General features: G+C 37.3%; 1 protein-coding gene and 1 pseudogene across 1 annotated transcript in view; one reads left to right on the top strand and one right to left on the bottom strand.

Annotated features, from left to right (window-relative positions):
• Positions 1-955: 955 nt before the first annotated feature.
• On the bottom strand, positions 956-4,903 carry LOC112307827 (large ribosomal subunit protein eL42-like; annotated as a pseudogene).
• Positions 4,904-5,406: 503 nt separating this feature from the next.
• Positions 5,407-20,878, top strand: part of ORC2 (origin recognition complex subunit 2) — a 39,518-nt gene continuing 24,046 nt past the window's right edge. Inside the window, exons 1-7 of the mRNA XM_024563761.3 lie at positions 5,407-5,801; positions 8,817-8,865; positions 9,763-9,866; positions 10,533-10,676; positions 16,587-16,676; positions 18,860-18,952; positions 19,624-19,655. Coding sequence (XP_024419529.2) covers positions 9,773-9,866; positions 10,533-10,676; positions 16,587-16,676; positions 18,860-18,952; positions 19,624-19,655 — 453 coding nt within the window. The 5' untranslated portion in view covers positions 5,407-5,801; positions 8,817-8,865; positions 9,763-9,772. The remainder of the gene's footprint in view (positions 5,802-8,816; positions 8,866-9,762; positions 9,867-10,532; positions 10,677-16,586; positions 16,677-18,859; positions 18,953-19,623; positions 19,656-20,878) is intronic.

Below are 20,878 nucleotides of genomic sequence, written 5' to 3'. Positions count from 1 at the left end.
CCAACCAGGGACCAAACCCATGACCCAGGCATGTGCCCTGACCGGGGATGGAACCAGCGACCTTCCACTTTGCAGGACGATGACAGCCCAACCAACTGAGCCACGCTGGTCAGGGCATATCTAACAAGAATTTTTATTGTCAATTTTTCATTCCCCCTAGCTCAGTAGTTCTCCCTAGCTGCACATTAAAATCATCTGGGGAATTTCGGTTTTTATATTTTCATGACCAGGGCACATTCAGACTCTGGGATTGTGATCTGGTATCAGCAGTTTTTTAAAAGCCCCCCAGATAATTCTCATGTGCAATTGGCATTGAAAACTCTCTTTAATCCTTTAACAATCTCTGGCCTTCATACCTAAGTTTTTCTTCTTTCTGTGTAACAATGTAAGAAAGAGGTATTAATCCATTCCATCAATATTTTTTAAATAGACTAATTCTTATCAATGCTGAATCTGCTTTCTCTGTTCCATTACTGAACACTATACATATCAGTACCATTTCAGTTGGCCCCAAACTTAAGCTCCCAACACTTTGAGGTCCGTGAATTTCTTGGCCTGCCCCCTTTCTCATTCCCTTCGGTTTCTGTTCCAATCCTTCATCACTTTATGTACCACTTTCTTAGCAGCCTCAACTCCATAAAATGAAGGCCATCAAGTTAAAATATTCTTAATTTCCTGCTCCCCCTGCCACGTCAACCATCACTACAACTATCCTCATCCCCTTACTACCTGTCTCAGAAGATGTGGTTTCTTGCTTCATTTCTTATTTTACTTAACATCTGTGGGCGGTTCTCATTTTTTCCCCTTTGGTTTTGACTTATATGTTGATGATCCCCAGATTTCTCTTTCTAGGTCTTGACTTCTTGAATGAATTTCAAACTCATATCCAACTGCTTGCAGGATAACTGTATATCCCTCGGCCACATCAAAGGCAAAATGCCCCACGCCAAACTCAGTTCTTCTCCTATCCTTTCCCTGTATCTGTAGTCTCTTTTACAGCATACTCTGATATCCAGGCAACCAAACTAGAAGCCTGGAGATTATCTTTCCTCTTCCTTACCTCTATATTCAGCCTCCAAATTCTATTGACGTTGTCTTTTCTTCAAGCCCATCCTTACCTCTCCACTTTCACTAGCACAACTACAACTTGTGTCTTCATCTTCATATCCAGACTGCTTCAATAGCCTCCTTACTAGACCCCTTGTTCCTCTCAAATTTATGTTCCTTAGTGTTTGATGTAAAACACCTATCAGTCTCCTGGGTATAACCATTGATCCATTATTCAATGGTTCCATCATAGAGCATAAAGTCTATGTTCCTTAGCCTGAGATGTACTTCTCCCAGCCCATTTCCTCCTATCATTCTTACTTCACTGAAGGTTGAAGTAACACCAGACTGCTTTGTACTACCACACCCATCCAGTTTGTATTACCGTGCTTTCTTCCTGAAATCCCTTCTCCACCCCATTCTCTATCCTTCGAAGCTGGATACATCTCACCTCTGGTATCCGCCCCCTTAACATCCACCGTCCAGGCTGAGCTAAGTGGTAGTTGTCCTAATTAATAGTTCTCAGGAAATTCTATAATTGCACTTAACAACTCACTGCATTGAAATTACCTGATCCTACCAGCTAGAATCTAAGTTCCTTAAGGGCAAGGGATATACCCTGGGCACTACATCCTGAGATAAACCTTTTACTAGGGAAGGTATAGGCCTGAGAAATGACTAACCATCAACCATCATGATCTGCCCACTCTTTCATCCACAGAGGCAATGAGGCAATGCAAATGTCCATAAGACCCTCCTCATCCTGCCTCGTCCTGGTTGTTTAAAGATTTTATTTATTTTTAGACAGAGGGGAAGGGAGAAAGAGAGGGAGAGAAACATCAATGTGTGGTTGCCTTTTGTGCGCCATTAACTGGGGACCTGGCCCACAACCCAGGCATGTGCCCTCACTGGGAATCAAACCAGCGACCCTTTGGTTCACAGGCCGGTGCTCGATCCACTGAGCCACACCAGCCAGGGCTCATCATTGGTTAATGTAGATCTCTCACTGACATCTATCTATACAGCTGTTTAGATTATATTTCTTTTTTATCCTCAAGAGTTTATTGTCATATATTATGAAGCTTAGAACTGGATCACTTGGCCCTTTCTCTTCTTACCTCCTCCCAGTTCAAAATGCTCTGTCTCTTAATAACCAGCACTCTCTTAGATCTGCAGTTAGGCTCACTGCAGTCAAGCCTCCACACATTCTTTGTAGTTTTAGCCTTTTTTCAGAAAATCGGCTTAGTCTGCCCACCATAGCCGTTCTGTTTCCTGTCATAATGCCACTGTCCCCATGGATACAGAGAATCCTTTCCCTTCTTGTACTGTGTTACTATGTGGGGTTGATGCTTGCCACACTCCTTACAGAAAGTTCTCTCTCCCCCTTTCTCTCTCTCTCTCTCTCTCTCTCTCTCTCTCTCTCAAAAATTAATCAAAACTTTAAGAATTATTTTTTATTTAGTCTTTAAGAGGAACTACCTGGGACTCCAGCAAATCATAATTTAAAAATGTAAATTTGATGACTCACATTTTTTATATTCTTTGCTTTATAGATATAAAATCTTTATCTCTGAGATTTTTATTTTTTTAAATGTTATTGATTATGCCATTACAGTTGTCCTATTTGTCCCCTCTTTTCCCTGCCGCCCTGTACCCACCTTCCCCCCTGAATTCCCCACCCCCCTTAGTTCATGTCCATGGGTCATACTTATAGGTTCTTTGGCTTCTACATTTCCTGTACTATTCTTAACCCTGATTTTGTATCTACTATTTATGCTTCTTATTCCCTGTACTTTTTCTCCCACTCTCTCCCCAACCCCTCCCAACTGATAACCCTCCATGTGATCTCTATTTCTGTGATTTTGTCCCTGCTCTAGTTGTTTGCTTAGTTTGTTTTTGTTTTTTTAGGTTCGGTTGTTGATAGTTGTGGGTTTGTTGTCATTTTACTGTTCAGAGTTTGATCTTCTTTTTCTTAGATAAGTTCTTTTAACATTTCATATAATAAGGGCTGAGGGATGAAGTCCTTTAACTTGACCTTATATGGGAAGCATTTTATCTGCCCTTCCATTCTAAATGATAGCTTTGCTGGATAGAGTAATCTTGGATGTAGGTCCTTGCCTTGACTTTGAATACTGCTTTCTATCCCCTTCTTGTCTGCAAGGTTTCTTTTGAGAAATCAGCTGACAGTCTTATGGGAACTCCTTTCTAGGTAACTCTCTCCTTTCCTCTTGCTGCTTTTAAGATTCTCTCCTTATCTTTAATCTTGGGTAATGTAATTATGATGTGCCTTGGTGTGTGCTTCTTTGGCTCCCACTTCTTTGGGACTGGCAACCTTTTGGTTCACAGGCCAGCACTCAATCCACTGAGCCACACTAGCCACGGCCTGTTATATTAATTGTGTGTATGTTTATACTTTGTTAAAAACAAACAACAGACCCAAAATGGAGTCACTTGTGGCAAGTCACATCAAGACTTAATACCCAACCTAATTGCAGTTTCAGCCTCTCCCAGGAGTAGGATTTTAAACCAATCAAACTGGAATTTCCTAGTCAGCACTAGTGAGGTAATCTGCTTGATAAGAATCCTGTCCCACCCCGCCTCCTGCCTCGTGGGAAGTGTCAACTTGCCTGAAATAATGGACTCCTTTAACTTCCTTGTCCCACCATCTTTATGCCTGTAAAAACCTTCCATTTTGTGTAACTCCTTAGGGCAACTTTCTGTTTATTAGATGGGATGCTGCCAGATTCATGAATCATTCAATAAAGCCAATTAGGTTGTTAAACTTATTCAGTTGAGTCTTTATTCCTCAACAACTTAAAAAAAAATTTTTTTTTGTTATTTTAGTCACATTTCAAGAGTGTTCAATTCACCATGTTTAATCAGATTATATTAGAGATTTTTTAAGCCAGGCGCTAAATTTCAAACCTGAAACCGGAAAAGCTGGTATTCATGCAGCCTGTCACTACCAGAACCAATAAGCAGAGATAGGGATTAAATCTTTATGGGCGCTTTATTCAGATGGCCAGTGATCTGAGAAGACGGCCGGCTATGTACCCTAACAGACTGTCTTAAATTCCATTTTAAACCGACCCTTTTTATAAGGAAAAGAAAAGTGTAGGTAAACGGTTTGGAATTCAGGGAAAACGTTATCCAGGCTTCCATCATTTCAGTTTCTCAGTTGACGTCCTAAACAGCTTCCAAAATGGTTGTAACTCCATCTCTCCTTTCCCTCTGCTCCCACTCTTACCCCCTTTATCTAGTAATCTCTCAGTACAAATCTGACTAGTAATTTTTCATTACAAACTAGCCCTTCAAAACAACAGACCAAAACTTGGCATTTGCCTCTTGGTACTTCACACACTTGCTGTATTGATTTGGGCCTTCTACCTGGAAAATTTTACTCCTTTTCTTTTCCTGGCTTAAATCTATTCAACTCTCAGGTTTAGTTAAAATATATCTCTTGCTTTAAGGAAATTATAATTCCTTCTATCCTTTAATTAGATATTCCTGCCACACTATGGTCTAATAAACACTGGACTTCCAATATCATATCATTTTTCTCACTCTTGTGTTTTCATTATCTTCCCATACAGTAGTTACTGTGAGGGCAGAAGTTACGTTGGCTCACTTAATAGTACACCTTTATTATTTGGTAGGTTTTGCATTAAAGAGTGTGGTGGTGGCTTTGGCTAGAAATAAATGATGAAGATTTATTCAAGGGTCTCATGGTTTGCAAACCATAAATAAGCACCACTAGGCCATACCCTGAATCATCCACAGAAAAAAGAAAAGCTGAGTTCTTACAGTAAAAAGTACATTTAAGAAGAATCGGTCCTGCATTTAGTCTCTGGACAGGTCCAAGAGGATAATCCTCTAGATCAGAGGTTCCTAACCTTTTTGGCACCAGGGACCGGTTTTTCCAGGGAAGCGGTGGTGGGGGTGAGTGGCCGGAGGGCCAGGAGGCGGAGCCCAGGCGAGCTTCCCTCCCACCCGGTCCCAGTCTCGTCATTCCATTAGCAGTCTCATCCTAACTCCATATTGAGTGCCAGGGCTCTAATTCTCTTAACAGAGAGGACTTAATCCCCTCCTCCTCACCCCTAACCTTTGAGATACACAGGATCCTACATTTCACGCCAAAGGAAGTAAAGTTTAAACAAAAAACGCAAATTCATTCCCATTATGTTTTTTCCTTAAAAGAAGGTATCTAGAGAAGCCAAAAGAACACTTTTAAGAGTCCCTCAAGACAGAGAAACCGCTGAGCCCGACACATCTCCGCAATCTTCCTGGGATCTAACCAAAGCTTCCTTCTTCCTCCCCCGGAAACGGAAAGAGGAAAGGCCCCAAATGTAGCGTCGGGACTAGTTTTCCTCAGGATTCTTGGCGGGCCGGGCCCGCAGGTCTGCGCCGGGTGGCCAGCAGAGCCTTCGCTCTCGGCCTATGCCTCTTCCTATTGGTTTCCCGGGGCTCCGCCCCCTGAACAGGGCGGGAGATTCGGTGTGCAGCAGCAGGCGTCCCACCCCGCGCCAGCCCTGCTGCATCCTGCTTCCGTGCGACCCTGAGACCTGGCTCCCGCACCTCCTACGAGAACTTGGCCTTCCCCTCGGGCCCAAGCTTTTTCCCTCCGCGATCACTCAGCGGGGTAGCATCGGGCAGGCACGAGGTGGCCAGAGCCGCGCCCGGGGGAGACCTAGCGGTGCGGGGGGGTGGCGCGCGTGCAGCCTGCCTCCTTCTCCTGCTTAGCTCCAGCTTGTAAGGTGAGGTGCGTCCAGCCTAGCGATCCAGCAGGGGCGCGCGTGTCCCGGGCTTCCCCTTGGCACTCGGGGCAGGGTCTCTGTGTCTCCCCCTTTTCCTTCTCTAGGCTGTCCCCCCAGCCCTGCGGTCCTGAGGACCCCCGGCGAGCGGAGCGCAGCCAACTAGTGGCCAGTGGTGCGAGGCCCAGGCCGAAGTCCGTAAATATTTGGGGTGACAGGCTCCCCCTAGAAAGACCGTTGGTCGGTCTGTCCGGCCGTGGTAAGTCTTCTGTGCAAGGGATGCCTGTAACGACATGCCTGCTTCCCGGCGTAAGGATTCTTGTGACTGTAAAGAGAGAACTGCAAATATCTGAAATGGGGCCCAGCGAAGTAAAAAGTGTCCTGGGAGAGAAGCAGGTACCACGAGCGCTGCGGAGGAAGCGATTTCGTCCCAGAACTACCACCGGAGCGAAACCCTTTGATGTCATCCCTGCGTGGAAGCCCCACAGTAACCCTAATTGAGCAGTCGCTGGGGACAACGCTTGGTTTTAAAGTGTCAATAAGCCAGGCTCTTTTGGTAGAGCTTTTTAAACTAAAAGGATGTTGATGCGTCACTTGTCATTTTACAACTGAAATCCTAATGGAACCATCACAGCTTTCCCTAGTTAAATTGCAGTCTGAAGAACGATAGCGTGGTCCTACAGCTTTGCGTCATGGACCGATTTCATTCAGTCCTTTTTCTCTCAAATGGGATATAGAGAACTACAAGAGATCTGCATGGTTAAGTAGAAGTTAAAAGTAAAAGTACCCATAATAGAGAACATTTAATTAGCATTAGCATTTAGGGTTAGGGTTAGTGTTAGGGCTAGCGTTTAGCATTTTCATGTGCCAAGCACATGGTTTCATTTAATAGCCACGACTTTGTGCAAAGTCTCAGTCACAGTTATTAGTGTGGAGTTAACATCGGTACCCAAGTTTATCTGATATTAAAATTGGTACTTAGCTACTAATCTATACCCCCTTTTAAAAAAAGGATTGTGTTTTTAAAATTTGCAGCCAATCCTTTATTTGCTTTCAAAGGAGAGTGTTGCTGTTTTAACACTCGCTTGGTGCTGCTATATTACCTTGTTAATTCCTTGAAAGGAGTCCACTTAAAAAAAAAGTAAGTGCTTAAGACTGCATTTTATTGTGATTTGTTGGGTAGGTTTTTTTGTGGGGTTTTTTTTGTTTGTTTTTGTTTTCAGGAATTCTTGGAGAAAAAGCAAGGAAAGGTTTCTTTCAAAGTCTTTGTAGGAATTTCTTCACCTTGATGATTCCGTCCTGTATAATAGATAACTTAAAAATCTGGAAAGGGGCCCTGGTCGGTGTGGCTCTCTTGGCTGGGGAGTCACCCCATAAACCTGAAGGTCGTGGGTTGGTTTCTGGTAAGGGCACACGTGGATTTGTACTGGTGGGGGCCCGCCCATACTGGAGGTCCCAGGTCCTGACATCTGGGAGCCTAGGAGAGGTGGCCTATTGATGTCTTTCTTAAAAAAACAATCACACAAACAAACAAACAACTAGAAAAGGAAATTACAAGACCAAGTTAGGCTACCTCTGTCCAGGCAATTCTTAAGTAAAATACCATAGGGAAATTGCCTAGGAAAATATTCAGTTGTCTGGAATATTTGTTTTTAAATTTCATTTGAAAATCTTTTTTCCTTCCTGATGGAACTACTAAACTTTTGCTAATGAGAATTAATGTACTGGTAATTGACTTTCCTCCATTTTCACTTTGATGCTAGGAAGCTTAAAGCTAAAATTCTTTTTTGTTTCATTGTTACTAATAAATTTATTCTGCTTTACAACACATAACAGTTTGCCACTGGTGAAAATGACAGACGTAATATAACAACAGTTAATGGGAAGCATTGAAATGGACAAAAAGCCAAAATTCTTTGTATGATTTTATTTTCTGCTTTGCTTTATCTTTTCCCTGATCCGGAACTCCCTATTGGTAATTGTAGTTTATCATTGTTTTATTGCATTTGCTTATTATCACTGCTTCCAATCCTTTGTAGAACACAGCAGTATACAGTTTTAAATAATGTACACTATGCTGAATCTGGCCATGCTTTTAAAAGTATGCTTGGTAGAACTAGTGATGTTTAACCTAATGAACTGGAAACCTAAAGGAGCTCTAGATGTCTTTGGATATTTGTACTGTCCTATGGGAAAGTGATTAAACATACTGTGAATAGTTTACAGAGGTCAAAACAGGCATTTAGGATAATAGATTTGTATTTAATGGCAGAAGTGTGGTTAAACAGAATGATCAGTTTGTAATTAGTCAAACTTGGGTTTTAGCCTTAACACACTTTCTAATTGTGTGAATTTGAGTAATTTAATATTTAACTCGGTTTACTTATCTATAAATAGGGGGAATTATATATATTTTACCTCAGTGAATCTGAGGATTTAATGATGGTGTATACATAAAAGTGCCTAAAACAGAGCCTGACAAATTGCCCCTCAAAAAGACTTTATTTTATACAAACATTAAAAAAATCATAAGTTTATTTTATACAAATGTCATGTAGATGTAGTAACCTTTTTCTCTATACACCTGTATTCCTGTAATAAGCACTATTGTGACTAGAAAGATGGCCCAAAAGGATATATTGTACTGGCAATGGTCATATAAATTATAAATGAAGTATTGTCATTATACACAAAAATATAAACCTAATAGAATCATTGTGAAGAATAAAGAGAATACATATAGAATATTCAAAACTATGTCTAGCGTATAGTAAGTACTCATATTTTGGCTTCCTCCCTCTATCCACTCCCCAGTCTAGATCTCAATTTCTAAAGTTTCCTGGCCAAAATGGTAATGGTTATTTTACCCTTTACTGTAAATAATAACTACCATAATAACTTTGGCTTTGTAAGAACCACATTTATCAATTCATTTTGTTTGTTAAAACTCATGATTTTCTTTGGTTGCTTTGGTTTTCCTAGTAGCTGATGCTGATTGACTTCTTTTTTTAATTACAGGTGACTCTACCTGCATTTTTCAACTGCAGAATGTGCAGTGCCTTTAAGGGTAAGTGAAAACTAAGTCAGGTCATTTTAAGTGCTACTTACAACATTTAGTAAGTTATCTGCATGCAGATAGCTGACTCATGAGGGGCACAGTTAGTAGTTCCTCTTGTCAGGAGAAAAGGCAAAAATAGGATTTCTATGAGGAAAAAATAATTTTGGGGGGTAGACAAATTAGCTGGCTGCTGATTGGAATCATAATTAATTTCAGGCTATTTGTATTTTAAGTTATGAAGCTAAATTTTGTCAGAGTAGCTAGAGCTGACTGATCTTTTGCCTGCCAAACTCATGCTTGTTCAGTGAAGAACTGACTGTAAATGTATTGGAAAGATTATGCTTACTGTTTAATTACCAAGATACCAAGAAAGCCATATTCATATTTTTAAAGTGGTTTGGTAAGCATGCAGTAATAGTAAAGGGAGGTACTTGAGGATTATTTGGTCCAGGCTTGGTACACCAGTGAAGTACACACACTTCTCCAAATGGACTATATCTTCCTGGTGAGCAGAAATTAAAATCCACCAAACCATATTCTTTTGTTTGGTCATACCTTTTCTAAACTCTCATGTATTAACCATTCCCTTTCTGGTAATGTTATTCTGTATATTGGTTAGAGCTTTCTGTATAGGCAGAATTATTTTCTTGTCACTACATTTAGTTGCCTTGATTGAATTTGGCTTTTTTCCAAATCTGAGACACTCCTTCCTCTTTTATTTTTATCAGAAACATTATGCCAATATAATAATGCATAATATGGTTTTCATAATTAAGACTTTTTTTCTTCAAGAAGACTTTTGAAAGTGTTATACATATACATGTATTCATTGTGTAAATGTTTAATTTATTTGGCTGTTGATATGAATTTTTCATCACTTTTGAGTGCTTTATTGCTTTCGTTTAGGTTGGCAAGGATGAGTAAATTGAACTTAAAGGAAGACAAGATGCTGGAGGTTCGGTTTGTGGGAGATGATGATGTTCTTCATCATATTCTTGATAGAGAAGAAGGTATTAGGTGTTCATACAATCTTTGTAATGGTTATGGATTTTTTTTTAAAGACTTTGTTTTTAGGGAAAGGGGAAGGGAGGGAGAAGAAGGAGGGAAATGTCGATTGGTTGCCTCTCATACATGCCCCAATTGGGGACCAAACCCGCAACCCAGGCATGTGCCCTGACCAGGAATCGAACTGGTGACCTTTCGCCTGTGTGATGACAACCAGTCAACTGAACCACAAAAATCAGTGCTGGATTATTTCACTTTTTAAAATATCTTAACCTTCTAGTTTGAAAATTAGCACGAAGTAGTTGATCTAGTAAGAATCTAAATAAAAACTAATTTTTAGTTCATTCCTTTCAAACTTTATTGAAAATTAAAAATAAGCCTTTTCCAATATGAAATGCTCAATAGTGGTGGTAAATAACTACCCATTGTGATAGAAATGTAGTTATTTTGACCCCTCAAAATATACACTTTCAAGGTTTTTCTATTTTTTTAACTTAGTTGTATAAGCTGTGGAAGCTTGGTCTGTACTTTAATCAAAGGGAGAACACTGAATTTTTTTCCATCTTTTTGGTAATGACAATATAAGTAGTACAATTTGTTTACTTATTTAAATGTAATGTTTACAAAGAATTTATACCTTTCATGTTCTGATTCTTTTGATGTTCTTACAGGAGTTAAATTAAAGAAGGAGCGACCTCAACTTTTGGTCAACACAAAAAAAATAATAAAGAAGCCAGAATATGATTTGGAGGAAGATGGCCAGGAAGTCTTTAAAGATAAGAACTATGTGGCAGTTTTAGGACAAAATGTTCAAGGTACTTGGGGAGGGTGAGGGAATGTATATTTATAAATAGCCAGAATTGCTTTGCAGGATACATAAAAGTAGTCTGTTAACTTAGGCAATGGTGTGCCATATTATTTTTTTCTAATTTTTCTTTTACTGTAAATATACATAAAAATTTTACCATCTTTACCATTTTTAAGAGTTTAGTTCAGTTGGTTCACTTGTATTAAATATTGTTGTGCTACCATTCCCACCATCTAGCTCCAGAACTCTTTTTCATGTGGCGTGCTATCTTAATAATTTCTCATTTGAAAAGCAGCATTTTAAATTTCACATTTAGTCTCTACAATTGAAAAGTTTGGAAGTACCGAGTTTCTACTATAGGTTTGTTCTCTACAAACAACTAGTCCTGCTCTTAATTACTTTTAGAAACACAGATTTTATAGACTAGCCACTCCAAAGTTATTTTTTAAGATTTTTTTTTAACCAATCTGAAATAATTTCATAAAGCAAGTCACTTCACTATTACTGTGATCTTTATAGAAAGAGTTAGAAGAATATTCCAAGAAATAATGTTGTTTTAACCTATACATACCAAATTCCTGCCAGATTATACTTACAGTTCTTTAGGCTTGAGAACCATCGATGTGAGAGAAAAATATCGATTGGTTGCCTCCCACACGTGCCCCGACTGGGGATCAAACTTGCAACCTAGGTATGTGGCCTGACTGAGCATAGAACCACAGCCTTTCAGTACATGGGACGATATTCAAACCAACTGAGCCACCCAACCAGGGCAGACTTGGATTATATTTAATTAGGGCTCAAGGAGCACAGATTTATAATACGGTGCAAGGAGCACAAGTCTACTGTAGTTGGCTTAAAAAAATAAAGATCAAGGAATGAAATCAGTATTGTTGGGCTCTAGGGCCATTGGAACTGGTACCAATTAAAAACTGAGACTTTGCTTTTTCATGGGTCTCCTAGTCTCCCTCATGTCTGTGTATCTGTTCTGTTCTCTGTAGCCTCTGTCTCCCTTGTGTACATATTTTTTACTCTCTTAATTATATTTGGTTTATAAATAGCCATTATGATTACTCCTGACTTTTTTTGTTACATCTGGAGTCATTGCTTTTGCTTTTGTTATAAGTGTTAAATGACACAATACAGAAAGTGACCACTGTCCTTCAATGGGCTTAGTGGGCAGGTTGGATTCTCTGAAAAGTGTTCCCAATGGAGAGTTGACATTATTAAGGCATGTTGTAAGTACAACTTAGGATTCTTGACTACCTATTGTGCTAGATCTAAGAATAAATTGAAAGCAATATTTTTAAAAGTATTTTCTTAAAAATTGTTTTTTATCATCTGTAATAGAAACTCAGTGCTTCCAACCTTTTTCACCTAATAGCACCAATAGCAAATAATACTTGGAAACATACTAGAATAAATGAAGGAAAGTGGCCCAGATCAGGGACAAGTGCCCTATGGCTTCTGACCTTATTCCCACCCAACCTGCAGACATCCTCAACGCCTAATTGGAGCAATACTCAGCTCACCTGTAACCCATACCTTTAATTTCTGCAGACTGGGTAGGGAAATTTTGCCTTGGAGCAGTGTTTCTCAACCTCTGTTTTTAAAATAAAAATTATCATTCTCTAAAGAGTGCTTTTAAATGTTTTCTGCTAATCACCCCATCCATGAAATTTTAATACTACATATATGCTGTATATCTCTTCATGTACTATGATCTTTGGAGGGCCACAGACCATTGTAATATCTAAGATGTTTTTCATACTTCTCTTCCTTGCACCTAGAACCAGTTTTTATTCTAACAGGAGTAATACTGTTCCTTTTGAAAATTCATGCTTTAGAAAACATGGGATTGTTTAACAATTTGCTGTATATCTTCTCTTTGGTGTGTATCTTCATCTATTTGTATACACATGTAAGCTTGTGTCAACAGTCTCTCAGTCCAGGAAATGGAGCTGTTCATTAGGCTAGGGGCATGTACAACAGAGGAGCCCATAACATAGTTAAGTCTTGCAGACATGACTCTTCCAGTTTTTTCTTGTTTGCCAAAATGTGTATAGGGGTGGAGAATGGTGTTTCAGATAAGCTGTAAGAAAGAGAATTTTCTTTTCTTTCTTTCGTTTTAAATATTTTATTTGTTTGTTTGTTTGTTTAGAGAGTGGGGGAAGGGTGGGAGAAAGAGAAACATCAATGTGTGAAAGAAACATCGATCAGTTACCTTGCACGTACTGGCCCCAACGTAGGCATGTGCCCTGACCAGGAATTAAATCAGGACCTTTTGGTTTGCAGGAATGTCACTCAGCTCACTGAGTCATACCAGTCAGGGCAAGGAAACTTTTTTTCAATTGTTTTTTCCAGGGAAGGAATGGTGACATCTATCATAGCCTTCTTTAACCTTACTTTAGATACTGAACAATAAGTTTCTGTCTTTTTTATTATAAACAGAAAAAAAAAGTGAGCTTTTAAAAGATTTTTTATTGATGGATTTTATTTATTTTTTAAAATACATAGTTATTGTCCATATAGTTTTCTAAAAATATTTCATTTACTTTTAAAAGAGAAGGAAGAAAGAGAGAGAGAGAAATGTCAATGTGCGATACTGTATTTTGCCATGTGTAATGCACACTGTGTTGCCCAAATTTTTGAGGGAAAAATAAGGATGCGTATTATACATGGGTAGTACCTGAAATACCTTATATCTGTTCTTATGTTTTGTAATTATTTGATACATAAAAGATGTTCAACAATAAATGCTAAAATTCCTTTATATCACCAAAAACAAGCATCTAAATATAAATACATAAATACTTTGATAAAAAAATTAAAATGAAAGGTTTTTTTCCTGAAAGTTTGGGCCAAAAAGGCAGGTGTGCATTATACACAGGAACACATTATACATGGCAAAATATGGTACATTTGATTGGTTGCCTCTCGCACACCCCCAGATGGTGACTTGGTCCACAATCCAGGCATGTGCCCTGACTGGAAATTGACTGACAAGACCTTAGGGTTCACAGGCTGGCACTCAATCCACTGAGCCAAACCAGCCAGGGTTATTTATTGATTTTAGAGTGAAAGAAAGGAAAGGAGAGTGAGAAAGAAACATTGATTTATTGTTCCACTTATTGATGCATTTCATTGGTTGATTCTTATATGTGCCTGACAAGGGAACGAACCTGCAGTCTTGGCATATCAGCACAATGCTCTAACCCACTTAACTAGCCTTCTAGGGCTAAGTAAACATTGTTTTTAAAACACAGGGGGACATTTGACAAACAATCTTTAGGATAGTTAAAAAAAAGTCCTTCTCAACAAGGACCTTTAAATACTTTGTTAATTAATCCCTTTACTTTCTAATAAAGTATAAAGTGTATTTTTAAGTTTCTTATAAATAACATACATTTTGACATGCCTGGTGTAATTCACATAGTACATTAATGCATCTAAATTGGAGAAAAATCACCACATGGATGTGCTAGGTGATCTCAAGCATTAAATGCAAGAACAATTAGTCTTATCAGTTCTTCTTTTGGACAATTAGGTTTTTTTTAATTAGTTTGTTTTTTAATCTTATAAGTTGGCTGTTAGAAAATTCTGATACAAATATGTGGTCCATTCATAGTACTTTTAATTTTGTCTTATTCATAGTTCTACTTTTGAACTTAAGTACTATGACAGGTTTTTAATTGTGGCTAATTTTTTTTTTCAAGATTATATTTATTTATTTTTAGAGAGAGGGGAAAGGAGGGAGAAAGAGTGGGAGAGAAACATCACTGTGTGGTTGCCTCTCGCTTGCCTCCTACTGGGGACCTGGCCTGCAGCCCAGGCATGTGCCCTGACTGAGAATCGAATGGGCGACCCTTTGGTTTGCAAGCCAGCACTCAACCTACTGAACCACACCAGCCAGGGCTAATTGTGGTTAAGTTTTAAGAAACCTTTTCATTTTTTACTTTATTTATTTATTTAGAATATGGCACACTTCACAAATTTGCCTATTATCCTTGCATAGAGACCATGTTAATCTCTAAGAAATATGTTTTTAAAAATTGTGGTAAAATATATATAATATAACATTTATCTTCTTAACCATTTTTAAGTGTATAGTTTAATATGAAGTACATTCATTTTTTTTGTAAGCAACCTCTAAAACTCTTTTTACCTTATAAAACTGAAATTCTGTTCCCATTAAACAACTCCCAATCCCCTTAACCCATGACAATTAAAATTTTACTTTTCCTTATGAATTTAAGTACTCTAGGTACCTCATATAAGTGGCACCATACTATATTTGTCTTTTGTGACTGGCTTATTTCACTTAGCATAATGTCCTCAATATTTATCCATGTTATAACAGGTGTCAGAATTTTCTTCCTTTTTGAGGCTGAATAATAATTGCATTGTATGTATATGACACATTTTGTTTATTCATTAATCTGTCAGTGAACTTTTGACTATTATGAGTAATGCTGCTATGAACGTGGATGTACAAATATCTCGAGGCCCTGATGTGAATTCTTTTGGGTATATTCCCAGAAGTGGAATTTGCTGGGTCAAAGGGTAATTGTTAATATTTCGAGGAACTGCCATAGTATTTTCCACATATTGTTAAATTCTTAGAGATTATACTCTTGACAAAAAGAAGTTTAATAACTGTTAATACTGCATTTTAATCTGTAAATAGTATGTAATGTTCTATATTAGATTTGGGGGTTGTTTTTAACTTTTTATTGTTGTAACCAGTGCAGTAGTCATTATCCTTGGACATAAATCCTTGTTGAAATCTCCTATTTCCACATAAGAAACTCCTACAAGTGGAATTATTTGTCAAAGTGTATGAACCTCATGAAGTATAAATATTGCCAAATTACTTTTGGGAAGATTATGTCAACTAGTATTGAGGCCCCTCAACTTTTTCTAATTTTTTTTCTTGTATTTATTAGCCACTTTAATTTCTTCTCTGAATTATATATTCATAATGTATTTTGAATAATTTAAAAATTATTTAAAAATTGAGTAATATAAAATTTATGTCAAAGTTTTATATGGACATAAATACATATAATATATAATGTAAAGCCCTCTTGGCCAGTGTGATTAGAAACATTGTTAGTTGGTCAATCAAAATGTCAGAATCAGGAAATCATAAAAATAATTTATTTACAAAAGAAATTAGTGCAGAGGGCATTGTTTTACATTTTTGCAAATCTCTTTAACGTCTGGCTTAATAGAAGACAGCTGGATTTTCCTGTCTGCTTCTTCACATTCCAGTAGCCAACAGGGTGGTGATGTCATCACACATCTTATAGTCTCTGGAATACCTCACTATACACTCTTGATTGAAAGTCAGAAAGTCAAATAATGTCTGTGTTATTATGAGATAGTTTTGGCCTGAGGACCTCAGAGACCTTTCAGACCACACTTTGAGAACTGCTGTGCTAAAGAGCAGGCTGCTAGCTGTGAGTGTCCAGTATGTTATAGGTAGCAGTTGTTACTTAAAAGGAAGATTGAGAAATAAAGTTAACTCAGGGTCTTGAGAGTAAGAGCTTTTACCATGTAACAACGGTGTTTAAACTTAACCTCAATTAGCAATTGTACTTTGCATTTTTGCTTCTGGAAGGAAACATAACTAATAAAGTCACTTCTGTGCTTCCTCCACAGGGGCAGCTACTATCATGAATTGAATGCATAGCCCTCTAGTGTGGAGGGTTTTTGTAGTGGGCTTTTAAAAACAAATTTTATCTATGTATATATTTTTGTGTATCTGTGAATAAATTTTTTGTGTTTTTTAAAATTTATATAAACAGTATCATAGTCTGTTGTGTATTTTAAAATATTTTATGTATAAATATGTATTGATTTTTTTCCTGTTAATTCTATTTTTTCTAAATGCATGTTGTATTTTCTCTTTCAGAATCTTTGAAAAATGGCTCTACTACCGTTGGTGGGAATAAAGTTTATTCTTTTCAGAGTAGAAAACACCCTGAAAAGATGGCTAAATTAGGTATGTTAATTTTTCTGATTTAATTGTTATTCACCTGAAGAAGGTGCCTTTAACCACATTCTCAATTGCATCCCCTAGAATGATGAAGGATGTCATTTCATGTATTATCAAGCATACTTAAAGTCATTAGTTTTTGTTTCTCCGTGCTCAGATGTCTTCTGTTCTCAGTGAGGTTAGAAGTTTCTCATAGTAGGAACCCTGTTTTCCTTTTCTGTATCTCATATAGGTTCTTAACAAGTTTTTGTTAAGTAAATGAGTGACTTAAGTCACAAAGATATGTTCTGAATTTATTGCACAAGAATTTTACACTATGTATAGAAAACTATTTATATAAATTGTTGGGAATGGTCTGTTCTAACATTTTCTTACTCAAGTTACCACTTATACCAATTACACATGAGTTACTGATTTTCAGAGAGTTAGACTATAATAAATTACATATAACATTAAAATTAAACTAGCAATTTAATTCTTTGAAAAAAATTCAGATAGCACTATATTTGGATCCTGTGGTATGAGGAGTTATCACTTTTGAAAGCCTTGAGGAAAGAAAATAACATGTGAAAGTACTTTGAAAATTAAGGTGGTCTATAAGTATTGGAAGGTTTGGGAATACTAAAATGTCAGGAGCAATAGAGTAATAATTACTAACTACCTGGTAAGAAAGTTTGTAATCTATAATTATAAAGCATCAACATATATTTCTTTTTTAAACAGATTTTATTTATTTACTTTTAGAGAGGGAAGAGTGAGGGAGAAAGCGAGGGAAAGAAACATCAATGTCAGGTCAGAGAGAAACATGGATCGGTTGCCTCCTGTATATGCCCTGAGTGGGAGTCAAACCCACAACCTTTTGGTTTACGGGATGATGCTCCAACCAACTGAGCTACCCAGCCAGGGCAACATATATTTCTTAACTGGTATATTTTTATGCAATCATTCTAGCCAATGATCATGTAAATGTTCAAGGTCAAGAGAAAAGCTCTCTTGTTAAGTGTTGACACTGAATAGGAACATATAAGAAATAATTATAAGACCTGTTTCTGAAAATAATATGATTCAGTCAATTGCAAAAAAAAAATTCAGTTTTTCTGAAAAGTGTAATATCAAATACAGTCATTAATTTTGAACCTAACATTGTATATACAATAATTTACATTAATTGATACTTCTTATCTATAGTAAGAAAGTAAAAGTTTTTTGATCTCCAAAAATGACTGAATTCTGTATAGGATATCTGAGAAACCAGAGAAGAAATATCAATGTAATTATTAGAGGGAGGATCAGATAGACACCAAGACCAAAATGAAGCCCTAGGACAATGAAGCAGGACAAAGAACGTTGGAGAAAGAGGAGAACTAATAGTGAAAAGAGTGGAACCCCAGAGAAGTAATCAAGTAGATCATCAACATGCACAGAACCAAAATGATATGTGTTGTATCGGTATGTGCTGCAGGAAACTTAAATGTTGTTATGTTGTACGTTTCCATCATCATGCCTGAAAGAAAAGTCATGAAAAGATAATTTTTATGTTTTAATATAAAACCAAAATGATGCCAGCTGAGTTGCTTTGTACTTCAGGGCTTTTTGTTGATGTGAAGTTTTTTCCAATCCTGTGGATCAGCAGCCTTTTGTCTAAAAATGTTATCCATATATTGTTCAAGTGTAATGAGAAGGCGGCCAAGGCCTGAGTCTTAGGCATACCTAAGATAGATGGTTGGGGAGGATGAGGGGAGGATGAGGGCAGTGAAAGAGATGGAATAACTACCAACAGGAGCCAGGGGACCAGGATAATGTTACTGAACCGAAATAGAACAGTAATGTCAAAGAAACATTGAAAAGCTCTAGTGAATGAGAACCAAGGAGGTTAAGGAATAAAGAAGCAGCCAGTGCATTTGCTTCTGTCATGGGGACTCTCATGAGTATCTTGGGTCAGTTTCAAGATTGGAGAATAAACCAAACTGTTTAAAATGGGTTAGAAAGAGTCGGTAAAGTGGTTTAATTTACACAAATTCAACTATATTTTCTCCCTTTAAAAAAAAAAATGAGAGACATAATAGTAGCAGGCAGGTTTCTTTTTTTTTTTTTCTTTTAAGAATTTATGAAAGTGAAATAAGGCTATTTCCCCCCTTCATCTATGATTGTCCATTAAAAGGTATTTTATATATTTCTTCTGTCTACAGCTTCAGAACTAGCAAAAACACCAAGAAAGAATGTGTCATTCAATTTGAAGAATGATCCTGAAATTATGACAAACATTCCTCAGTGTAGCAAGGGTGAGATTTTACCTCAGTTCTTTGAAGAGGGTTTTCATAATTGCTTCAAGTTATCCAATAGTATGTTACTTTTCTTTCCTTGTCATAAGTACATTTTTATATCTTTTATTTTCTGTTCTGCAAATTCATTCAACAAAATGCAGTTAATACCTAAAACTGTGTGCTTTAGTATACCAATATTTAGCTATCAATAAATATTTTTGCTGGTTGAAGTTGTGCGGATTGATAAGGCCAACTAGAAAGAGGCTTAAATTCTTGTTGTCATTTGCCTGAGGTAGCCACATGTTCATGGAATATTTGCTTTGGCAAGTAATATTTGAAATAATGCTTTGGGGGTTTGAAAGTCTTATAGTTTGTGGAGAATTGTGGAGCAGTTGTTTTTGAGTGACCCATTCCAACTAGGTTAAACATGTACTTTTAAATAAAGAACAATGAAAAGGGCTCCTTTTTTTTTTTTAATGAATGCTATAGAAATGCAGGACATTGCTGTCACTAATGGGAGTAAACATGTAATTAATAGTGACAATTCAGCCTGTAGATGCAATTAATTGAGAATTCAATAATATGTGGTGGCTTCTGGATAGAAACTGCAACTTTGCTTGTAATGAAATTAGATTGTGACGAAAAGTGAAGTATTCATAGTAAGGAATGGCTTTCATTTCATTCTTTAGGGCATTCAACTTCAGATGAAGTCCAGTCGAAGGTAAGCAATTGACTAAATTAAATAAGCAAAAACCTTAGTATAGTAAAGTAAGACATGATGAAAAATATCGATTTCATCTTTTAATTTATGTAGTGCTTTATAATTTACAGGTATTTGCCAATTAAATACCTAACTTATAAATGAAGAATCTGAGGTTCAGAGAGGTGAAGTGACTTGTCTAAGTTCACCTAGCTAGGAGGGAGAAAAGCTGGAAAATGAAGCCAGGTCTTTTGGACCCTACTGTCGTGCCTCTTTTGTGTCAGAACTATCCCTGGATATTTACAACTTAGTAGACCTCGCCTGGAAATTTCGTGGTTTTGTTTTGTTTTGCTTGCTTTTATATAAAATATTCTGTTGTTTCTTGGGATTGGTCCCAAGATCCATTAAGTCCATTAGCCTACCCTTTTAGGATTTATTTTTGAAAATTAAGTTGGCTTTGGTAAATTCATACCAGAGTAGATGAAAGGAATTGGCCATTTTTATTCTCTCCTTTGTGTTTTTGTGGTTTTGTTTTTTCATTATGCCTTGTCAAGTGGCCCCGCCTGGCCTGAACGTGGGCAAGCCCAGATGGGCAGGGACAAATCCCTGATGATGAGTCTGTGAGTGGTGAGTGTGTCAGGTCTGGGAGGCTATAGATTTAGACATGCCTGGACTTGTGTACAGGCTAAATTCATACCTTTTGTAAGAATGTGAATATGCAGCCCTGGCTGGTGTGGCTCACTTAGTTGGAGTGTAGTGAGTTAGGTGTAAGCTAGGTAGATCAAAAAAATTTGAAATGTACTATACTTCATAAATCCATTGGAACCAGCTCACTTATTTTAGTACTATTATTATTATTATTATTATTATTATTATTATTATTATTATTATTATTTATTGATTTTTTAGAGAAAGGGGAAAGAGAGAGAAACATCAGTTTGTTCCTATGCTTATTTACACATTCCTTGCTTGATCTTGTATGTGCCCTGACCGTGGATTGAACCTGCAACCTTGGCATATTGGGACAGTGCTCTAACCAACTGAGCTACTTGGCCAGGGCTATAGTACATTATTGATATCCCAAATCAAAATTTATTAACATTTGTAACTAGCACCAACAACCTATCACAAAACAGAAGACTTAAGTTTTTTGTCATATTTTCATCTTGCCCCAAAACAAAGCTACTTTTTCTTTTTATCAGTACCATGAAAAATTAACGTGTATACCACAGTGGGCATTTTAA

The sequence above is a fragment of the Desmodus rotundus genome, chromosome 2, assembly GCF_022682495.2.
Source record: "Desmodus rotundus isolate HL8 chromosome 2, HLdesRot8A.1, whole genome shotgun sequence".
NCBI classification, from domain to species: domain Eukaryota; kingdom Metazoa; phylum Chordata; class Mammalia; order Chiroptera; family Phyllostomidae; genus Desmodus; species Desmodus rotundus.
Note: the sequence above shows the minus strand (reverse complement) of the source record. Positions and strands in the feature narration are given on the sequence as shown.